Here is a 21,968-nt window from a genome sequence, read left to right on the forward strand (position 1 = left end):
GAAACAATCATCTGAAGAAATGTATTCCTATAGTAAGCAATATACTACAGGAATATTTATGTCAGGTGGATTATGCCAGAACAGACCCAGTGCTAAAGCAATGCAGAAGATGAAAGGAAAAAGGAAAAAGCACAGCGAGTTAGGTTTGAAATTGCCCCATCTGCAGTGCATTTCTGAGCAGCTGAAGTTTACGTTGAAACTGGAGTAAGCACGAGGCTGGAAAAATTGTGAAACTTAATTTCTCTAAACCTTTCTCTTGTGCTTTTGGAAGATGACAGTTGGGTAAGATTTATTCCCCCAGGAAAGCTTTGTTTTTTAAAGAAGCAAAAGCTTTCTGTATTTTTAACATGCACCCAATTAACCATTGCCCGTGGCTTGCTATTTTGGCTAGCGCTGGGCATCTGACCACATGGATCATATTTACACTAGCAAGTTTCGAAGTTTGTTATTTACAAGTTCTCTTTGCCTACATTATAAACAGGAACAACTTCTGGGATGATTCGGTTAAAAGACCTGCAGCATAATGGCAATGCCCACGTGATGTGAGGTTACATCAGCCTGTAGATGCTCTCAGCACACCTAGAAGTAAAATGTGCACAGAATAAACCATTTTAGTGTTTTATAATCTGCACCAACACACCTGGTAGTGTGGGAAAGCAGCTTGCAGTGCGTTACATGAAGTGGCTTGCATGGGGCACGGATCCCTTTACATCAGAAAAGTTTGGGAAGCAGCTGGCTGCAAATGGTCACTGTACTCTGTGGTGGGTCCCCTCCGTTACTGATGAGTTATTTTATGTAGTATGCAGGACTGTAATGAAGACGCAGCCTTTTGTCTTCCCACACTGTGTCCTCTGTGGTGCTGGGAAGTCTTGGGGCGATATTATCAAATAAACCAGCCACTGCACTGCAGAGCACTAACACAGCTAAAGGACTAGTTGGAAAAATGCTAATGAAAAATGAGCTGAATATAACATTACAAAATGATATCCAATAAATTACAGTCTTTCATCTGAAATCTGGTGCACCATAATCTTCACACGCATCCCATGCTCACAGAAACACTACAAATGCTTCAGGCAGCTAGCCAGGGGAGAGGAATTCTGCTATATGCTGCCAGTTTACCGCTGTTTGGTGAATCAATGCTTTCTTCCGTTTCCATCCTTATTTTGGAGGGTTTAAAGTGCTTTACAAGCAACTTCCTTCCAGCATTATGGAAATAGTCACGTCTGGACTAGGGAAAGAGTGGAACAACTGAAGGAATTGAAAAAGATCTCAAACAACAAAAAACTTAATCAAATCCAACTTATGGAAAAGGGAGCTGGAGAAATTGCAAATAATCTGTAATGGTGAAAAAGAGAAGCCAGCAGATCTACTAATCAGAAGAAAAGGAGTGGGAAAGACTCCCCCTGACTGCCAAAATGCTCTTCCCGAAGAGGTCAAGTCAGGTCCGTGAGTACCAATGATTTTCTTATATAGTATGTCAATATCTCACCAGGATATTGAAAGAAAATTAAAAAAAAAAAATCCACAATATATAATACTCATTACACAATTTACCCGTAAGTTGCATATCTCAAGACTGCCTGTTCTTCTCCAAGAGGTACCTAGTGTTTCAGCCACAGAAGCTCAAGACACTTGCTGATACCCTCACCTCATGCCCTGCTCCAATAACTGTGCTGTGCTGTCACCTGTCATTGCATTTGTTAAATCTAAGAGGATGTAAGCCCCAAAGAACATGAACCCTGTCTGCTTAGCAGCCATCAAACAGCCTGCAAGCACTATCCATGTAAAATGCAGGGCAAGAAGGGATGCTGCTCTGTCCCCAATGAAATCCAGCTGCCAGTGACAAGGCAGGACAGGGACACTGCTTGCATCGAGTAATTCACACCAGTACACAGGGTTGGCTTCACAAAGGGGACTCCCATGAAAAACAAACAAACAAACAAAACAACAACTAATCAAACCAACAATTTAACAAGAAGCCATTTGTCACGCTAATGGCCTTGCTAAATGACACCATTAAACAACCATAAGCAAGAGATTGGTAATGAGCAAGTCAATGTTATCATTTGCTCTTATTTCGCAGGTTGGCACAGAACCAGCTCTGCATTTTTATTGTAAAGGAGGACAGACTAAAGAGATATATAAGGAAATCAAAGTAATTAGGCATATAAACAAGCTGGCAGGTAAACAATTGTGATTCAGTGAGTCAACCTCTCAAGGAAGGATGGGACACTTTTATTATTACTTTTCTTTCGTATTTTATATCATTTTAGATTACTCCCAACACAATAATTAGCATCCTTACAAAGCACAAGACTGAGATGAATATTGCATTCAGTTCCAGAACTGTAAGGACTTTCTTTACCCCATCCTGAGGATGCAGCTCCCATCACATCGCTAGGAATTTGGACACGTGGGGGACGGCCAACGTCAGCGAGTTCAGCCGCTGCAGAAATAAGCCTTGGCAGCAAGTGCTGGCTATGGCTTTCCTCCCAACTTTCCCAAAAGTGGGCCATCATACTCCTGGGAGGAATCCCTCCCCTGGGATGATCTCGACACGCAAGCCAGATTAACACAGGCTTGTGAGTCAGCAGCTGGATTTAGGATCTGATTCAGCCCACTTAACCTTAAGCACTTAATGAAGCGCTTGGCTTAACATTCGCTGGTGCTTCATGCGACCGGCGCAGAGAGATGGGTGATGGTGGTGTACGAGGCTCTCTCGTAAAGAAGTGGGACAGCACAGCGATTCTCAGCACAAGTATAGAACCGTGTCTTCACTTCAAGTGACTCATTCATGCCAAAGTCAGCACTGCCTAGAAATTAGTTCCAATTCCCCCAGACGTGAACTGCTACCATTTTAAAACTCTCTAATTCAGCGTAATGTGCTGCTCAGAAAACCCACACCATTGCTTTCTGAACAGGACTTAGTTATTTTCGCAAATGTCTATCTAGTTACAGTACCCTGACTCCACATCTGCTGAAGACATGCCCCAGATTTTCTGCTGTAGTCTGACACGATTCATTTCAGTCTGTACAAGTGGGCAGTAAATCGAAGGGAGATGGAAGACAGAACCTGTGCCCCACTATAAGATAGCAGTGCCTAAACACAGCAATGTCTCAGTGGGGATATATGGAACAAATAAACAATAGCACGTCCCAAGTAGTGTATGTAGCAAATCCCAAACTGCAGAGCTAGCAGATAGCTACGATGGGCTGTTTTCAGGATGAATGTGCCAAAGCGAACACCTCTGTTTAACTCTGTGGTTTCGGTTGAGGGATTAATTAGTGTGAACAGTTCTGTGTGTACAAATACACTCCTCAAACCTGGAATCTGTCTCCACAAGAGACGGATTGTCTTGCATAAGAGCAAAACCATAACACATGGATGCATGTATATAATAAATGCTTTCATTTTTCTAATGAGTTTTGCGTATGAAAATCAAACCCCAGTGCAGCACGCAGGCAGCAGAATGGATGGCAGGGGCTGTGCCTGACAAGGTGTATGGATACGTGTGCCTGTGTGAATTCATGCCCACAAATACGAGCAATATGCAATGTGAGCCTGGAAGAGCAGATCTGAAAATACATCTCATACCTCATATCCATTACACACTTTTGCTGTCAACTCTCACGCTGAGACTATTGCAACAGCTGGGAAAATTATGATAATAGAGAAGTCCTAAGGGAGAACAGGTATCTGTTGAACGCCAGCATCACACAGTGGTGCAGGGAACAGGCGGGGGGGATGCAGGCTGCCCTGTCCACGGTTGTGCATCGACTGATTGCCTTCCCAGAGCTTGTGCTCTGCCTCTGCCGACTGCGCCCACGCCTCCAGTGCTGCCTGGGGAAAGCAGGGCGAGGGGAAGTAGCCCAGACAAACAGAGGCTGTGGATACAGCAGGGCAGAAGTGCAGTGTCAAGGTATTTAATGCTGACAAAGTTAGCATGATATGCCACACAAGTGGGTACAAAAACTTGAATTTTGGCTCTAAAGAACAAAGTAGTGAGAAAAAAGCTTTGAATCAAAATACTTTCCTTTTTGAGTCAATAAAATTATGAATTTTTATTTTGTTTACTTTTTTTTTCTTTTTTTAAATAAATGTAATTCCTGATAGTTACTTCTGAGAAGTTATTGTTGAGAACAACCAAGAAAAAGAGTCTGTTTCAAGAAACTTTAGGTACATTAGGACATTAGGTACAACTACCACTGCCAAACTGTTTCAGTATAATCTAATGGCAATTTCATAGTTTTAAAGGGAAACATGCAAAGATATATTTTGGAATTCAAAAAAAAAAAGTTGATAAAAAATGAATATTTGGGGACTTTGTTTCATAGAATCAGAGTTTAAAATAATGCTGAAACTTCCTTTAAATTGAAATTCCTGTTTTAGACAACCTGAGTTTTATCTAATGAGACAGCTGACAATCTTTGAAACCTTAAATGTTTTGTGTAAAAGAGAAAAGCATTGCTGAAAACTGATTGTTTACCAAAGCTTTTTTTTTTTCCTTTTTTTCTTTCCTTTCCTCTTTTTTTTTTTTTTAAGAAAGCAGGAAATTTTGGCATCTGTGTGACCCAATTCACGTCTGTATATAAGACAAGTACAAACTTTAAATGGAAGGTCTTCAGCATGGTCTGAACCTTGTGTATGTAAAGCATTGAAAACACTATGGTATACTATCTGACACTATTTTATTCTAATTAATAAAATAATGGAAACAAATCCAAATAATTATTTACTCTATATTAATAAACTTCACAGAAATCTAATAGGGCTTTTAGTATCCAAATATTCTTTCTTAAAAGTACCTGTTGTACTTTGTTAGGAATAGCTTACAACTGAAATTTCTAGACAAGTCCACTTTAAGATAGTTCCTTTCACTTTAGCATAACGGTAATAAATTCTCATCTTGAAACTCACGCTTCCTCAGTGAGCCTCTCTGGACCAACCTCAAAATCCTGAAGAAAACCCACCCCACTGAGGGGAAAAGACAGGTGAAAAAATATATAAACATAAGAGCTTTTGCAAAAAGCCTCTCAACATAGACATTAAGCCAATCACAACCTCAAGATCAAAAGCAAAGCATGAGAATTTTGGAGTTTCACCTGGTGATCTAACAGGGCTGACCATGCATGAGAGACCTTTCACAGCCAAAGAGCTCTGCACAACTCAGGTACACACAAGCTTAGGACTGGGGAGTGTTGGCCAGATTTCCTCCTGAAGTTCTCCTGCTGTGGCACAACTAGAGTTGAAGAAGGCCAACTGAAAAAGGCCAAATTCCGTTCTCTACTTCTGAAAACAGAATTTGCTCTTTGATGACTTTAGCATTTGTCAGCTTAATAGCATGAATGGATATATCAAAAGAAGAAATATGAATCCTTAGAAGTATACTAACTAGTAAGATGTATCTGTGCATTAAGTGTTTTCAGGAGACTGAAATAAACATTTTAAGGATATTTGTGCACTTGGAAACTGGTCTAATGTGGACAGCTACTGCTCTGCTTTCCCCAGAGGGCTGCTGCCTCATGCCATCGAACACTGCTGCAAAAACCGGACCGCAGCAAGTGACGTTAACCTTGTATCGCTGTGTTTTCAAAACAAAAACAGGGCTGTGGTAGGAAAAAGAGCACCACATGAAGACTGCTTTTTGGTCGCAGTCCATGAACTTCAAAGAGGTCCTAGGCGTGTTACCGAGGGCAGTAGTTAATCTCGGCATTGCATACCAGAATAGGATTTCCATTGAGAAAAGGGGACTTGAGTCTGGGCCTTTGCAAGTTGTTGCAATGGCAATTTAACACAATAGTATACTTCACCACAAACCTCAACTACAGTCAGTACAATAGTTATGAGTAACACCAGTCAATGTCCAGAGCATAAGCCTTTACATTTTACCTTACCAAATAACCAAGACACCGGATGCTCAAAGCTGAGCCACAAGCACAGTCAGCTGCAGCCAAGACGTGACATACTGGAAATATGAGCTCAGTATTCTACCTCAGAAGTTCTTAAAAAAGGTTGCTAATTTTACCCTAGCTTCTATTTATTTAACATTTTATTCTTCCTTGTTACAGGTAACAGAATTTATACATAGATCCAAAGAAATCAGTGGGGCTACCTGCATGCTGAGGCATTTCCAAATAGCCATTGATTTCCTACTGTGAGTTAAGGTACCATGAAAAATTGGGAGGAAAAAGAATAAAACCTGAAAATATGTACAATTCATACCATATCTAATGCTGAGCTAAAGGGGGTCTGCCAGAAACCAACTTTTTCTTAGGATAATATTTTTTATCACAACATACCATCCAACACAACTGCATCAGGTGATTGATAAGAATCGTCATAAAAATGTCACAGATTAATAAAGAGCCAGGTGGCTGCTAACTTACCTCCATCCTGTGAATTCATGATATTCAGAGCAAACAGCATTGCATTGGAGAATGTGGTAGCCTCTTCTTTGCTTGCAAAATTCAAGCCATAGACTTGCCGTGCATCGCGCCATTGATGAAAGGTAGGTGTTGCTTGATTGTACTTCAGTCCCTTCACAATTGAGTAATTAATCACTACCTGTGATATGAAAGAGAAGGGTGAAAATTAAAGAGTTCTGTTTTCAGTGGGGAAAAGGAAAAGCCTTCGGTAAAGGCTAATTAAATTGGTAGTGGCATTCTTATGGCAGCTGCTCCATGGCAGTGTGGTAAGGCAGCATGCACTTGGATGACAGAAGACCTGCGTGTGTGGGTGAGATTTGTAACAGTTCAAACCAGCCTCAGGGACTTGCAAGCTAGTTCTGCAAAATATATTACCTGCTCATGTTTTCTACAGCACCTGCCCAGGATACAGCTGCATGTATATTGCAGACAGATGTCAAGAGTCAGTGCCAGCAGCTGTTGCCATCTTTTGGGGGATAATCATCGGCACTTGTCAGGAAAGGGGACAGATTGGTACTGGCCCTCCACTACAGCAGATAAATGTTTGTCTCACTGCACAGGCTCTGGTTTTCCCCTCCTCCCCTGTGCCTAATCACCACCAGCTTCTTACGATGAGAGACCTCTCTGTCTAGAATCAGACGGGCAGTGGCAAACCCAACTAAATATTCCCTGTCCCAGCTCCTCCCTTGCTCTACATGCTATAATTTCCAGAGAAGGGGTGACTGCAGCAGAAGGGTGTTTCTGTATGATTTAATCAGCTAGATAAAATGCCTTGTTTACCATGGGCAGGGCACACAGAGATGCAGTGCTGCCCGGCACCTTCCCAGCCTAGGTTTATAACACAGGCTCCCGAGAGCTGGTCCCCTGAAAATGGGAACTGCACTCCTCACGGGCACAGGAAGCCACCTGTCCCAGCCAGGACAATGTGGAAAAGCTCGTCCCTCCAACCACAGCAGAGTCATGAACTCACTGCTGTTGCCAATGGCTTAAACAACTATTTTCTTTTAAAACATGGTGACACCATCCCCATCCTACCACTGAGCCGTGACGGGAGAGCCTGAAGTTGCAAGGGTTCTCCGGAGCACAAGGTAGACTTATGCCTGAATAACTAACCCAACAGTTCTAATAAATTTGGATTTTGGTCCTGCACATCGGAGTCTGTGCCTCTCAATCTGCCACAAGTACAGCTGCCAGAAGAACTCTTAATAACTGTAACACACTACTTTTAGAGACTGTGGGGAAAGCTGGTAAGTATAAGTATAGGTTAATGTGGAGGACTATGTCATGCTGCCTTAGTGATCTGGCAAGGTAGCGTTCTGTACCTATAGGACACATGAGTGCAGGAGCAAAATGCAGAGTAATGTATTAGGTGCTATATTTGTGTGCATTATCAGCTTGTGCGCTGATAATGCACACAAATATACCAACGTGTACCAACTTTTAAACTTTCTAACAACTTCTGAACAGCTTAACCAAGGGAATGCCCAGCCAGTATGTTTGAAGAAATTTATAGAAAGATTGTCCAGCTTCTTCCAGGCTCTGCAAAGTCAGATTTTCTCACCTACTAAAGGGATCTTCTGTTTCAAAGACAGCACTACTAAAGTCCAAAGAGCACTAGAAGGTGTAGTGCTGTTGTATAAAGAAAGACAGAAATTGTAAACACCTATGCCAAAAGTCGTTTAAGAGAATTCAGGTAAACTTTTCAAAACTTGTTTTCCCAGAATATCTACTCCAGGAATTCAGAACCCTCTTTATTCTGTGGGTTTGATCACTTCAGTTGAATAAAGACAGAATTTGAACATTGACCTTCATAAATCATCAGGATGCTTAGATGAACCATGTAAAACCGTGTCTTCAAACTCAAAATGGAGACTGAACTGGAGAGTGAAATACAAACCAGCCTGAATTTCATTTTATCTCCTTTGATTAATGTTCCTAAAGAACAGGAAAAAGAGGATAGATTCTCCTGCCGTTGTTAAAAACGAGTGCACAGAGGTCAACCTGTACAGATGGTGTTGAGACTCCTCAAGGCACACAATGGTAAGTGTGTGCCTTGGAGCTGTAATTAAAATAAAGAAGGTCCCACTGCTCAGTGCACAGGGGGGTTTGTACAGGTATTTCTATGGGAACTTTACTCTAAAGCTTGATACAACAATAAAATATTATCTGACATTCCCAATCCTTGGTGCACAGAGGGTTTTGTACAGGTATGTCTAAGGGAACTTTACTCTAAAGCTCAATATGTTGGTAAATTAGTATCTGCCATGCTAAGCAGGTCAGTAGCTCATCTTGCCTAGTCTTCACCTTCAATTTTAGTCTATAACAGCTGAATTGGGGAAACTTATTGGAAATCTTGCAGAAAGAAGTAATAGATTTGTCAATAACAAATAGTTCTTCCTGTAACTCTTCACTCAGAGTTTGTCTTAAAAGCTGAAACATGGCACACTATATGGCTTTTTTTCTTCTTTTCAAACCCATTTTAATATTTTCTATCCTGAAACAAAACAGTCTTGTTACTGATAAAACTATCGGCATTGTTTTGAATTTTATTTAATTCTGGATTTCAGTTATACTGTATGGCAAGGAGTTTCACAGACCAATTGTTCATAATATTAACACAAAGATGCCTTTCAATATTCCATCACTTTAATGTTAAAAAAAATGTTTGCCTCACTTCTGTCTGGTACTCTCCCTCATAACTTTGCTTCAGTTTCAAGTGTAAACTCTCTGTGGTAGGCATGGATATATAAAGAAACTCAAAATTGAGAAGTCTTCTTTTTGACTGTAGTCTGTAGGCTACCAAATTATCAGCAGCAGTGATGGTGATGTTTGACAGGATTCACAGTAATAGGGGGTCTTGATGGGTGTTGGTTGTGTGACCACAGCCACAGGGTCAGAGGTTCTGCACAAGTCTTACACTCCATATTCTTGTTTATCAAGACAGAAAAAGGCATTTGCTTGTTTCTCCAGAGCATGAAATGCTCCGCAAGTTTATTATCAGCTTGGGTTCTGCTGTGCTCCCAGCACAAACTCCTCCCATGGGCAGCAGTCGTGTGTTTGCTAAAACACAGGGATTGTGGTGAAGCAGCTAAAAATTAACTATTTTTTTTTGTTTTGGTTTGTTTTGTGTTTTTGTTTTTTTTTTTAAATGTGGTTTAATTTATATCACAAGAATGCTGTCCCCATTTCAGGTCTGGCTCAGGCCCAAGTTTAAGAAGTCCCACCTTCCCCAAGGCCCTGTTTTTACATTCGCGTCTTAGCCACATCAATACACAAAGCCCTCAGGAGACATGATTCACGTTTGCCTTACACCCTTCTCCCCACCTATGTGTTCAGCACATGCGTTTCGGCAATGAGATCATGCTGAGCTGAAATCACTTGATGTAAAATCGCCCCTTTAAACTCTCAGCTGATCATGACCGTGCACTGGGAAGCTCCTGCTTGTCCACTAGACGATGGAGATGGACCAGCTGTATGTTCTTACCTTTCTGACAGCCTTGCACGGTGACTGAAGCTAACACACTTCACCTTTGTAAGAGGCTAGGTTACAATTACAGCTGGCAAGCTGCAAGTTGCAGCAAATTGTTTGCTTGTGACTCTCTTGGGCTACATGCTAAGAGAAAACAAAGGTTGCACAGAGACATTAAAGCTCGTGATGTCAAGTGATTGCAATACAGACCTGGCCGCAGCTTCAAAACAAACAGTGCTGGCCTCTGCGGCTACTCCAAAGCTTCAAAAAGCTACTTCTGTTTTTCTGAAGATTACTGCTCATGCCAGTATGAGCCTATGCAAATGTGCCCATCTGAGCAGAAAGGGGAATTCATTGACTGCCGGTCTGCAGCTAAGCGCTGCTGCGTGCAAGCACGCGGCGAGCACGTCATCCCAACACACAAGGGGAACGAGTGGTCTGATGACCACTTCCCAATGGTGAGAATGATGCTGATGCTCTGCCATTCTAAAAAATATCTCTCTCTGTGGTCACCTTTTTAGACACCACCAGCCAGAAAGCAAAATATACACAGACAAGGTAAACAAAATGGGAAGGGAACGTCATAAACTCTAATATGTGCCCCAGAAAAGGGCTAGGGAACTGAAAAGAAACTTTAAAAAAATAACAAAAGCAGTCTACAGGAGATGCATGAAAAAAAAAGGGGGGAGGGGATGAAAATTAAAGAGAAAGATTATTGAACTTGCAATACAAAACAACAAAAATTAAAAGGGAAACATTAAAGACAGGCACGGGTGAAATCATGAAGATTACTCTAGTCTGTGCCTTGCCAAACAGTATGCAATAAAACTTAAAATTGTTCCTACATGGTATTATTGTGTTACATATTTTAAACTAGTTTCTCAACTCCTGGAAATTTGTATAGCTTCATTAGCCTCATTATATGCGAAACCACATATTAGCTGAAGATTGGTCCTTTTCAGAAAAATATGTCTTTCCTTGAAAAACAGCAGCTTGTAATAAAACCTCATTTTTAATGTGACTTAGCACAACCTGAGAGCAAGCATGAAATGGCTTGTACAGAGAATTATTTTAACTGAAATTCACTTTTGCTCTCATTAAATGCAAATACTTAGCAAGCCTATCAAGCTTATGGCTCCATGTGAGACTCATATAAAATATATCAAATTCTCAATCTGAGCCTTTCAGAACATTTGCTGTCTTCATGATACCAGATTTCTGTAATAATGTTGCAGGTATTTTCTTTTAGACAGCTTTAAGTGACTAAAGCAACCTGTACTTTTTTGTTTGCTTGAGGGAGCATTTTTTGTCTTCAAACTCTAGAAAAAAAATATATAACTGTTTCCTTCTGAATTGAGATGATTTTTAGATAGCATTCAACCTTTTCATAAGAAGGAACATTTGCAAGCAAATAGAGTATTACAGTTAATATAAAACATGTTCAAAATAGAGATCAAGATTTGAATTTTAAATATAAACTACACTATAAATTGTATATTCTGATTAAGACAGACCTCTGGTACACATACAAAGTCTTCCATACATATATATGTAGACATTATGACTTTTGCTTGGTCTGTACTGGCTATTCAGATGCATTTTAGATTGTCTCACATGAATACCATTTACATTCACTGGCTGGCTACACAAAATAACTAGCACGGCCTGTTCCAGAGCAGTACTGATTCTCACAAGTGACTAAGCAGCCACTGTATTTCATTCATTTTCAAAAATATCTTCTATTTTTAAAATGAAGCTCCATTACTATATTGCTTTTGCTCTACTGAGAAGGATAAAAACAGAGTCAAACGATGTTGCAGATGTTTCAAAAGTGTGCTGCAAGGAGCTGAAATATGTGCTAAGTAAAAAAATAATAAAGAAAAAATTGTTATTTCATGAGCAGACTGCTCAGTTTAACATTTTGGCAGTGGGGAGGTGGTGGTGCCCTGCTCCTGCTCCCAGACCCGACTCTCCCTGCCACAGGAGCCTTTTGACCACCTTACACAGGTTGAGGTGCTCTCACCGTGCTTTCCCATGGGGCTCCGCCGCTCTCTAACCCGCCAGGAAACCACTTGCACGCTTTTTTTCTGAGCCTCCCACAAGCGTGATGGCACAAGACAAGCATGGGAGGAGGGCAGCCGGGGCAGACCGGGCTGCTGCCGCTGCACCATCCCCACAGTTACACACGGGGGAAGTCCCCATCTCTCAAACTTCTGCTCTGAAATGACAACCACAGGACTACAGGATAGCACCGCTACTCTACACAAGCATAATTTTGTTATTTTGGGTATAGACATAAAGTTTCTTGCTTCTGATAGCATGCACAAACTGGTGCACCCAAGATCAAGGCGGTCACTGGGCTGGAGTGGCCGAGGAGGCTCTGATCCCACTTCTGCTTATCTAAATCCCATGTATCTCCCTTAATACCCAGGGAGGCCCTGTGGGCTTAGCCTGCCATAAATCAGGTCACAGGGTGCATCTAGGACTTCAAAATGTGATGAGGATGTTATGAGGAACTAATTGCTTATCACAGCAATGCAACAAGCATGCTTTATGAGACACCCATGCACAGCAGTGCAAGGCGATACTGCTTTTCTTTTGTGTATCTAGTACTAAAAGTGAGCAAAAACAGGGGGCTGAGAACAACACCTGCAGAATGAAATAAAATTCATTTCACAAGCAAAAACATGGTGGAGGGGGGGAATATAACAAAATCTCTCACATTCACCAAAAGTTCATTTTGCAAATAAACAGTAATAGATCATGACGCACTCTGTACCCTACCAAATTGTACAAAATCTGAATGTGTGGAGTAAATGAACTCACAGACATCTTGCAGGGAGCAGGAAATGTCGCTAGACTTCACCGACTACAGAACTGATGGTATCTAAAGAGACCAAAGGTTCATTTACAGGAAACTTAGTGCAGTTACTCACTTGTTGATCTTGCAGTTTAACTCCAACTACCCTGAAGGTGTTAGTAGCCGTGTTGTGGTATATGTTGATTCTGCTGAACCCCTGCTGTCCAGGTTTGATTGGCACCCATTTCTTACTGGTATCGTCATAGACCATAACTGAAGCCCGAGCTTGGCAAATACTCTGTTCACTGGAAAAAAAAACAACAAAATAAGAGAAAAAAACAGTGAATTCATTGTCTACTACTGAAAACACCTCAAAGAAAATAACAGGAATTATCAGAACCACTTAAAATGTATGTTTTACAATAAATCTGCTAATCCTTTGAATATAATCTGCCTATTAAATTAACGCTTGCGTGTATGTGTTTGCACTTAAAAAACTCCAGTATGCTGCTGAACTGTTTATCTATTCTATATAGAAATATTATGCCCCGAGGAATAACTGGTAGCGCACACATTTTATGAAAACTGTCCAAGAGTATGAATGCTCTATTTATTTTATGTACCTATTGGCAAGCGAAGCCATTCACATTTGCATGAAAACTGACTAATATTTTACAGCTTCTTGACAAAATAAACATGACATGCAAAGCCGAGTTACACATTTAAAACTGGAAGCAAGCAGACCTTGAACCAAAAGCCACGTTAGGTAAACTGAAGAAATCAATTACGTTAATCCAGCTAACGCCTAATGCTCAGACCCGGTGACGCACTCAGACATCCCAGAATATGCAGTGCAAAACACACAGGTGCCTTCACCCTGACAGCAAAGAAAATGGGGACTCCACAGATTTCTTCATTGCAGGGTTAAAACAAATAACCATTATTAACTGAGCATTAATATATGGGTATTTTTGTTCTGTGGCCTCACAGAAATTCATCGTTTCTTTACCTCTTCCTTGTGCACTAGTGACATGTATATGAGATCAATACTAAAATGCACTTTTCACATGAAAGAAATGCCACTGGCACATACTGCCGAGGTGACAACTCAATGCAGGTTGTAGTGCTTTGCAGCCACCACTGGTGGCATTTTTGGAATGGCAGTCAGGATTTTAATTCCTGCTCTCTGAAAATCCCACCCACTTTTATGCCAGGGGAAATAAGAGTTCCTTACACAAAATAAAATTTGAGATCTTTGAACATCAGGTTTTTTCAACAACTGCATGTGAAGCCTAACTAAAACTCTTACAGTTTACAACCTGCAAATATTTTAAGTTTGTGGCCATCCTATTAACTTCAGAATTATATATATTGACGAAGATCTCCCCTCCTCAGTCCAAGCTGTATTAAACACTTTTCAGCAATGCAGTATCAAGTGGTAATCCACTTTGCACACAAATCCCTTTCCCCCCCCTCCTGCATACAGTTCTTTGTCTTGATTTTCTCTCAGCAATGCCTCGGTTTCAGTCAGATAAACACAGGAGAAGCTCTCGGGTGGTACTGAACCGTATTACTGCCCTGCCACCGTGCCAGGTGACACCACTTGTAAATGATACCAACTGCTGCAAACCCAACCCCATTCAACCCCATCACTGTCATCATTTTAATGAAATGGAGCATGCTAAGTATTAAGGGGATCTGGGTAGATAACAGCAGCAATTTTCAATCTTTTCTGATCCGTGGCTCTCAAAAAGATTCCCAAGGCAGACGCATACCCCAGTGTGAATGAAAGCCCACTGACATTTGGCTCGTCGCATTAGTCACTTCTCACAGCCTCCCAGCAGCTCACAGACCTCCTCCAGGTTGTGGGCAAGAGCCTGAAAACTCTTCACAGGGTTTACAGAGGGAGCAATGACGCTGGCAGACATCTCCAGAAAGACCAAGCTAAGAACATTCAGACCAAAGTGTGCTTTTATTACGTAAAAACACAGGAACAGCAGTGGTCTGTAACATACTCAGATCCGCAAGACTAAAGCTGGAGGAATCCCAAAAATCTCTGTCCCTGGAGGGTCACTCTCAGCTGGCATGACACCAGACCCTTCTCCTCAAGCCTTGCTGGTCGCTACAAGGCTGATCTAAAGTAAGCGAGAGCGTGCCACTGGTTTCATCAGAGCAAGTCTGGGACCCTACGGTACCTGCATGTGAACTTTGGAGCCCACAATTGCCAAGGGCTCCTTGGCAGCTTTATTGCCATAAATTAATCAAATTATCCATACTTACAGAAAATGCACCTAAGCATACAGACATGAGGGCCTTACTGTGGCCATTATTTGTCACGCCATATCGATATCCCAGCACGTGCAGCAACTTTGCCTTCAGTTTGCTGCCATTAAGAACGGAAGCAAAAACACCCTCTAAACCCCATGATGGAAATACAGACCCCAGGAGAAATATTTAATGCATGACAACTAATTGTTACTGTAACATAAAGCAATACATCAAGCTCAATTCCTGCTCTCCCTGCAGTCAATGGACATTTTTCATCATTCATTTAATGGCAACAGGATTAAGCCTGTTATCTGGCCTCCAGTGAAATAACAGAAAGGTACATAAAACAAGTACAGCACAAGGGGAATCCTTTCCTGCAAAGCACTTCATCAATCTTTCAAAACCTAAAATGCCTCCGGGGACCCATTGCTAGCTTGCTGTCTCACCCTAAATGGAGGTGTAACTCTTTATGCCTGAGGTCTCATCTTCCCCACAAAAAACCACAGTTGTCTCACTGCAGCTTTAAGGGGCTTCCCTGAAAACCATCCAGAAAACGTTCACTCCAGCTCTTATAAAGGTCAGTGAGAACCTTTCTATTGCACCCTGTGGACTGTATTATTTTAAACGTAAACCAAGCAACATTGGTATCACAAGGCTCAAGCAAAAAAATCTGTTATATTTGTGATACCATTGATACTTATGTCAACTACACAGAACAAGTAATAAACAGGGTTTTAGACATGCTGTTGTACATAGTCAAATTCCTTCTCTATGAGAAGTGTCTGCCATGTATCAGCATTTATACACCAAGTCACGACTGTAGCTTCCAGAACTTGCCTTATTTTCCTAAGAATACACTCAAGTTACCAAAAAATGGGTAAGTCTTGCAAATGATTCATCAAATTTCACATACCATTCCAAATATTACAAATTCTTCTATTGACTTTTTATGTTACATCAACATGCAAGCAGACTCAGCCATCTGGGTTTCTGCCATAGGCAATTACGTGTGAAAAGGGTAAAAAAGCTGCACCGTGTAGCATGCTTGGACTGGCAATGCAGATTTGCGGTATCCTCCTTGCTTTATTAATTGTCAGCAGCAGTCCCCAAATGAGTCACTTCCAGCTTTAAAGGACCATTCAAGGCACACAGACATTTGAGAGCAGTTAGGGGTAGCTCTAGGAGGCTGCACCCCATGCCAGTATTGCAATGAAGGTGACTTTGTCCACAAATGTCTCTCCTCTTCCATCTGTGTAGAACTTGAAAATGACAGCCCCCTTCTTCCTGCATTTTAGTAAATTCGTAATTAACAAGAAATCGTAGCCAAAAAGAACCACAAAGGAGTATGGATAAGATAAGACTTGGGGAAAATATCTGCATCTAAGTGAATTATCCTTAATGGAGCTTCTTGACATAACCTGGCTGACTTCAAGTAAAGACACAGAAGAGAAACAACAAAATGACAGGAATGACTGGGGAAGTTGGGAGTGAGGGAGCCAAGTCTGGGAGAAAAGTCTTCACTTTGCCAAGGCCAGCAGACTATCAAAATATAAAATTGAAAAGTTCAGAACTGAATCAAAAAAGAACCACCATAAACAGGAAAATGGGAGCAAACCAAAATGGTTGACAGCAAGTCTTCGGCAGAGGCTCTGAAGGGTCTCCAGCACTTGTCTCTGATGTCCCAGACTGTGAAAAACATGAGAGTCCAAGCTGTGCTGCTGCTTCATTGACCATCTCTGCTTACAAGGCATCCTCTTGTGGATACAACTTGTGCACAGAGTGGTCCTGAGCTGCTGTGCCCACCTCTGACCCATGATCTGGGGCGAGACCACCACTGCATGAGGTTGCCCCAGCACTACCCTGGAACTCTGGCAGCACCAGCCCACCCAGGGGTCACCTGTCCAGAGGGGTTTAAAACACCTTCTTCTGGAGCCATGGCAATACAGGACAACTTTTGGAGGATCACTGAATCATGCTCTTAAAAAAGTGTAATAAACTGATGGCAACTAACCAACTGCAGGGTTTAACACCCAATTCTGTGGGCTCTACTCCAGCATGCTGGCTGGGCCAGAAGACTCCTACTATTCCTTATATTTATAGAAGAACCGTTTTCTTGGGGCAGAAATTCACTTGGCATAAGGTGTGAAAGCTCCCCTAATAGAAATCAAGCAATGGCACTTTGAACCTATTACCAACCCACCACGTTTCAAGCTGCTCAAGTTGTCTCTCTTTCAAGCAAGCTGTCTTCTGATATTCTTAGGAAATGCAAACAGCTACTTTTGCAATCATTTACCTTATTTTTAATTTCCGTTTCCCATCAAATCCCACCCACTCCATCTCCTTTAAATAATTAATCATTTTAAATTATTTTGGACTGATCTAATCATCCTTATTGGTGCCAGAAATTGCTAATATTGCTTTGCCCAAGCCTTGTCCTACCTCACAAAACCTCAGCACACAAAACGTGCGAGTGACTCACGAGCCCTTTAACACCTCTCACTTGTCCTCTGAGTCCGACTGCAGAAAGTTAGAGCCGTGTGGTTAAACCTAACACGCAAGAGACAGATGCTGATGCTGATTTAAGAAGCTGACAGAAATATCTCAATGTTAGCTTTAAAATAGCTAACTTAAATAAAAAATCCTCTACATGGAGACGTGCGGTCTGTGCGATAAGTATCTGTTAACCTCAGAATTAGCAAGCTACAAGTCAGGGTCCTGCTGCATTGAAAGTGTGCTGCAAACTCTGCTGGACTTATTTGATGAACAGACTTTAATTGATTTCACTGCAACAAATAAAATGATGGTTTGGAAGCAGGGAAAGTGTTTCAGCAGGTATCTTTGTAGGAACGGGTGGGGATTTCTGTCTGGTGACTGGATTTAGGGAACAAAAAACACAGGAGACCCTCACAACACCAGCCTGCCAGGTCACTCGGGCTTATATACACCATTACCTGAGGTCTAAGCTCACTGCAGCTAAAGCCTGCTGTAGTGCAGTGGCTCTCCAGCCCCCCACCAGAGATTCACTGCTGGCTCTGCCTGTGTCCCCATCTCTCATTGGGACCCCCATTTCTGCAACATGATGTCAGTCATGTTTGTGAGTCCATTCGGGACCTCCTTTTCCAAGTTTACTTCCCTCAGCAACCAAACCCGAGGACACCCTAAGTCACCATCCTTCATCCCACCTCTGTCCCGGAGCAATGAGGAACTCATTTACCTCTCCAGCAACACAGCAAAACTTCACAGTGAACCAGGAGCACTTAGCCACTGATCATCCTAAAGGGCAGCACCAACCCAGAGGGACTTCACCTACAGAGAGGCGGTCTGGATCCACGGTGACATACAGATGTCTGAATATTTTCTAGCAGGCATTTAGATAAATAGCAGTCCCGGTTCCATATATAACACAGTGTGGGTGATGGAGGGGCGGGCTGACAACCGCTTTTCTGAGTCTCATTTCTTGGGACCCCCTGAAAAACGAACCCAAAGGCCCAGCAGTCAGGAGCCCTCGGTATGCACTCCCTCCTGGCTGCCTGCTGGTGCAGAGACCTCCCTGACAGTGCAGCCCTTGCCCTGACCAGCCCCAAGCAAAGTCCAGTTCCCACAGGAGCTGGGTTTTTGGTCTCCTGCTCAGCTTGCATGTGGAAGATCTGCCTTCGGTGCCGTGGCTGCATCAGCAGAGGGAGATAAGTTGTTTGCTCTGAGCATCTGCAGCAGGTGCCTAGCCGTCACTTTTCTCCACTGTTAAACTCCAACATCTGAATAGTTTAGTATTAAATAATTACAAGAAAAACGAGCATATACAAAACCTCCTTCACAAGCAGCTCTCAAAAGGACACTAAATAGCGAGTCATGACATGCCTGGGAGATAAATACATATTTTAGAGAGCAGGAAATTGATATAATGGTACCTACAGCATTAACACGAACAAGAACACCAGCATTTGCTTCCAGAAGGAGTAGTATTTAAGAGCTACTCTTCCTTCTGCTAGCAATGAAGACATTTGCTTCAAATTCCCCCTTTCTCTACTGGCATACCCCATGGGAATTGCCATCTCCAGTAACCACTGCCGGCATCCACCACAGACACTTCAGATGGAAACCAAGGCACAGCTTATGAGGCACTCAGATCTCATCCGAGGCCAGGACTTTGGGAGGTGAGTTACAAGGGAACATCTGTGCAATCCTGGCATGACCAGAGAAACTGGAACATCCTTCTGTCACCTCTCAGTGCTCTAGATCATGGGAGATGTAAGTAAGTAGAAAATAAATAAATAAATAACATGCAGAAAGATAACGCAGTGGAGGGGATGTTTCACATGGGCCTGTCATTGCACAACAGCTCGGTCCTGCAGCACCACCTGTGAAAGTTCATGCAGAGCTGTGACCTCTCAGTGTCCGCTGTGACACTTAAATAACAGATCTGCCATCCGGGGATCTGCTATTAGGGCTGGTGTCCTGGCTGCAGATTTGTTCTCCTGTAAGCTGGCACATCTGCCTAGCTTACAGCGCTGAGATTTTGATGCTACGTGGTGGAGTTAATTTTAACCCCTCGCTTTTCTGGTATGTTCTGCAAACTGAACCATAAGAAACAACGTGATTCTAAGGGGAACTCCAGTCATCACTATCTCAACAATTACCAAAAAAAAAAAAAAGAGTAGGCACTTTGTAGCGGAAGTGTAGTGATTCAGAAAAGTGGCATCACTGCGAGGCAGCCGGATGCCCACAGCCACGTCCAGCAGGGCAGGGGCACTGCTGTCTCCTAATGGAGAAACCCCACTCCACCGCTCCCTTCACGCTTCAGTTCACACAACGTCTCTTTCTGCAGTGAAGTGCGGTTTGCTTTCTGATATCGCGTGCCACCTTGAAGATAAAGTTCGGGAGTTCCTAAAAATAAATGTCAAGCCAATGTCTAGAAGTTCCTAAAAATAAGTATCAAGCAAATGCCGTGGGGGAAACACAGTGAACCCAAGTAATCTATAAACACACACTCAGACAAAAACGGTAAAAAAGTAACTTTACTAGATCAGGTTGCTATTAATATAAACCATTTCCCTTCACCACTGAATTACAGAAATAAAAAGAAGAAGTAACTAATCTCATAAAATAAACATCATGCAAAACCCAAGACTAAACTGTCAAGTGAAAATCTGTGACTAAATCTCTCACTCACTGGCCAGCCGTACGCATACTTTGGTAGAACAATACTTTACACAAAGGCTTTTAAGGATTGTAATCATAACTAATCATCAGGAGAGGCAGACTCATGCGTGCGTACAGCAAATCAACATAAAGGTCTTTCATTAAAGTTGGCATTGCGTAGCTTTGGGTTCTCTTCAATCCCCACAGAAATGCAAATAAACCCGCGACAGCTCCTCTGGAGCTGGTGGTGTCAGATTGGGGATGAGCGTGGCTCGCTTCTCCCTTACTGCCAGGAGATGCATATTCATGTAGCATCGCCATAAACCTTAATTATCATTTTACAAAAGTATAAATTAGCCTGTGAGGCCACAACCAGAATGCAGAGCTCCTGCACTATGATGCATACGCTTTCCTTTCCATCCAGTCCCATTAACCCCATTCATTGAGCTCACTGCCATCGAGAGCACCGATCCCAGGTACTTACGGGCTCGCCATTGAGGAAGATCTGGTCGGGTAATCCCGGAGGAACAGACACTCGAATGTGGCACGTGCCCTTACACCCAAACAGGGTATTTCACCTGATTACACGGCCGAACACAAATTTGGCAGGAAGACAACCCGGGAGCCTACATGAAGGCTTAAACCCAAAACAGGAAATGGAAGCGTTATCATGCAAGCAAAAGGGCAGGAAGTAACACTTGCTTGGCAGGGGTGGGGAAGGGACTTTAAAGAAGAAATGTATTACTACGTTCAGCTGATTTACTGAACAAAAATGCAAACAATATAGAGTAAGATTAGATGCACCACCCTTTCCTCATTGGTGGCAGAGTTATTAAAAACATGTCATTGTTTTCTCAAGGCACAGGTTCATTCTCTTAGAAAAGAAAGAAAAGAAAAAGAAAAAGAAAAAGAAAAAGAAAAAGAAAAAGAAAAAGAAAAAGAAAAAGAAAAAGAAAAAGAAAAAGAAAAAGAAAAAGAAAAAGAAAAAGAAAAAGAGACAAAAATGGGATAAAATTTGCTCCTCTGGATATGTGGATATGCTCCACTGTGTGCCCTCCTCCTCTCAGCAGTGGCTGGGAGAACTGTTTCAGACCAGCTAGCTGGGCTTTCCATCACCACAATCTCCATCACCACAATCTCCATCACCACCACAATCTCCATCACCACAGAGTGCCCTTGGGAGGCTGCAAGCCTTCATCTCCATCCTGCCAGGAGCTGCCCACCAATGTTTTTGCCTGTGTCTGCAGCAAGACAGCCCTGCAGGAGCTTCCACCCCCCTGGCTATCTCTGCAGTCCCTGGTTTGCTTGTTCTGCAGCTCTGTTAACTGGGCAATGCCAGGTAGCTGTGACAGCAACACTGTCTACCAGCACAGGTTGAAACTGAAGGAGTAATAATTGAAAATACTGCAGCAAAAAGAAAAGTATTGTAGGTCCTGAGAAGTGTCTAGCTTGTACTTCAGTACCACCTCTCCTAGGGTAAACCTGCAGCGGTTTTGATGGGCTGCCTCTCAGAGGTGGCAGGTCTTTGAGGCAGATCCTTCTTCTTGGCTTCCTTTTTGTCCCCTTTCCTTGCTTTGGCAAACTGGTAAACACCCTGCAAACACTCTCCAGCCTTCCCAGCATGGCCCCAGGCTGTGGGTGCCTTCTGGCCCAAGCAGATTAACAGCAGAGGGAGAACGAGTGCAAGGCAAAGGGCAGGAGAGCTGGACGAACCCTGCCGTGTTCGTGTTGCAGGTAGAAGAAGCTGGGGTTTTCTCCCCATTCCCACACGAATTTCTGCTTTTTGTCAGCGGGCTCACGTGCTCTCTTAACGTGTGTGAATACGTCAGCTGCTATCTGTGATTACACAAACACGCAGAGTGC

General features: G+C 42.5%; 1 protein-coding gene across 6 annotated transcripts in view; it reads right to left on the minus strand.

The window, feature by feature from the left end:
- Positions 1–21,968, minus strand: part of EVL (Enah/Vasp-like) — a 141,228-nt gene that overhangs the window by 54,868 nt on the left and 64,392 nt on the right. For 5 of the 6 annotated variants that reach the window (XM_068682779.1, XM_068682776.1, XM_068682778.1 and 2 more), the window contains exons 2-3: positions 12,835–13,003; positions 6,391–6,568 (exon numbers count right to left, since the gene is read on the minus strand). In XM_068682779.1, the coding sequence (XP_068538880.1) occupies positions 6,391–6,568; positions 12,835–13,003 (347 nt within the window). Of the gene's footprint in view, positions 1–6,390; positions 6,569–12,834; positions 13,004–20,589; positions 20,774–21,968 lie in introns of those variants that run through there. The other variant, XM_068682777.1, reaches the window with a different exon arrangement.

The sequence above is a fragment of the Anas acuta genome, chromosome 5 (assembly GCF_963932015.1).
Source record: "Anas acuta chromosome 5, bAnaAcu1.1, whole genome shotgun sequence".
NCBI classification, from domain to species: Eukaryota; Metazoa; Chordata; class Aves; order Anseriformes; family Anatidae; genus Anas; species Anas acuta.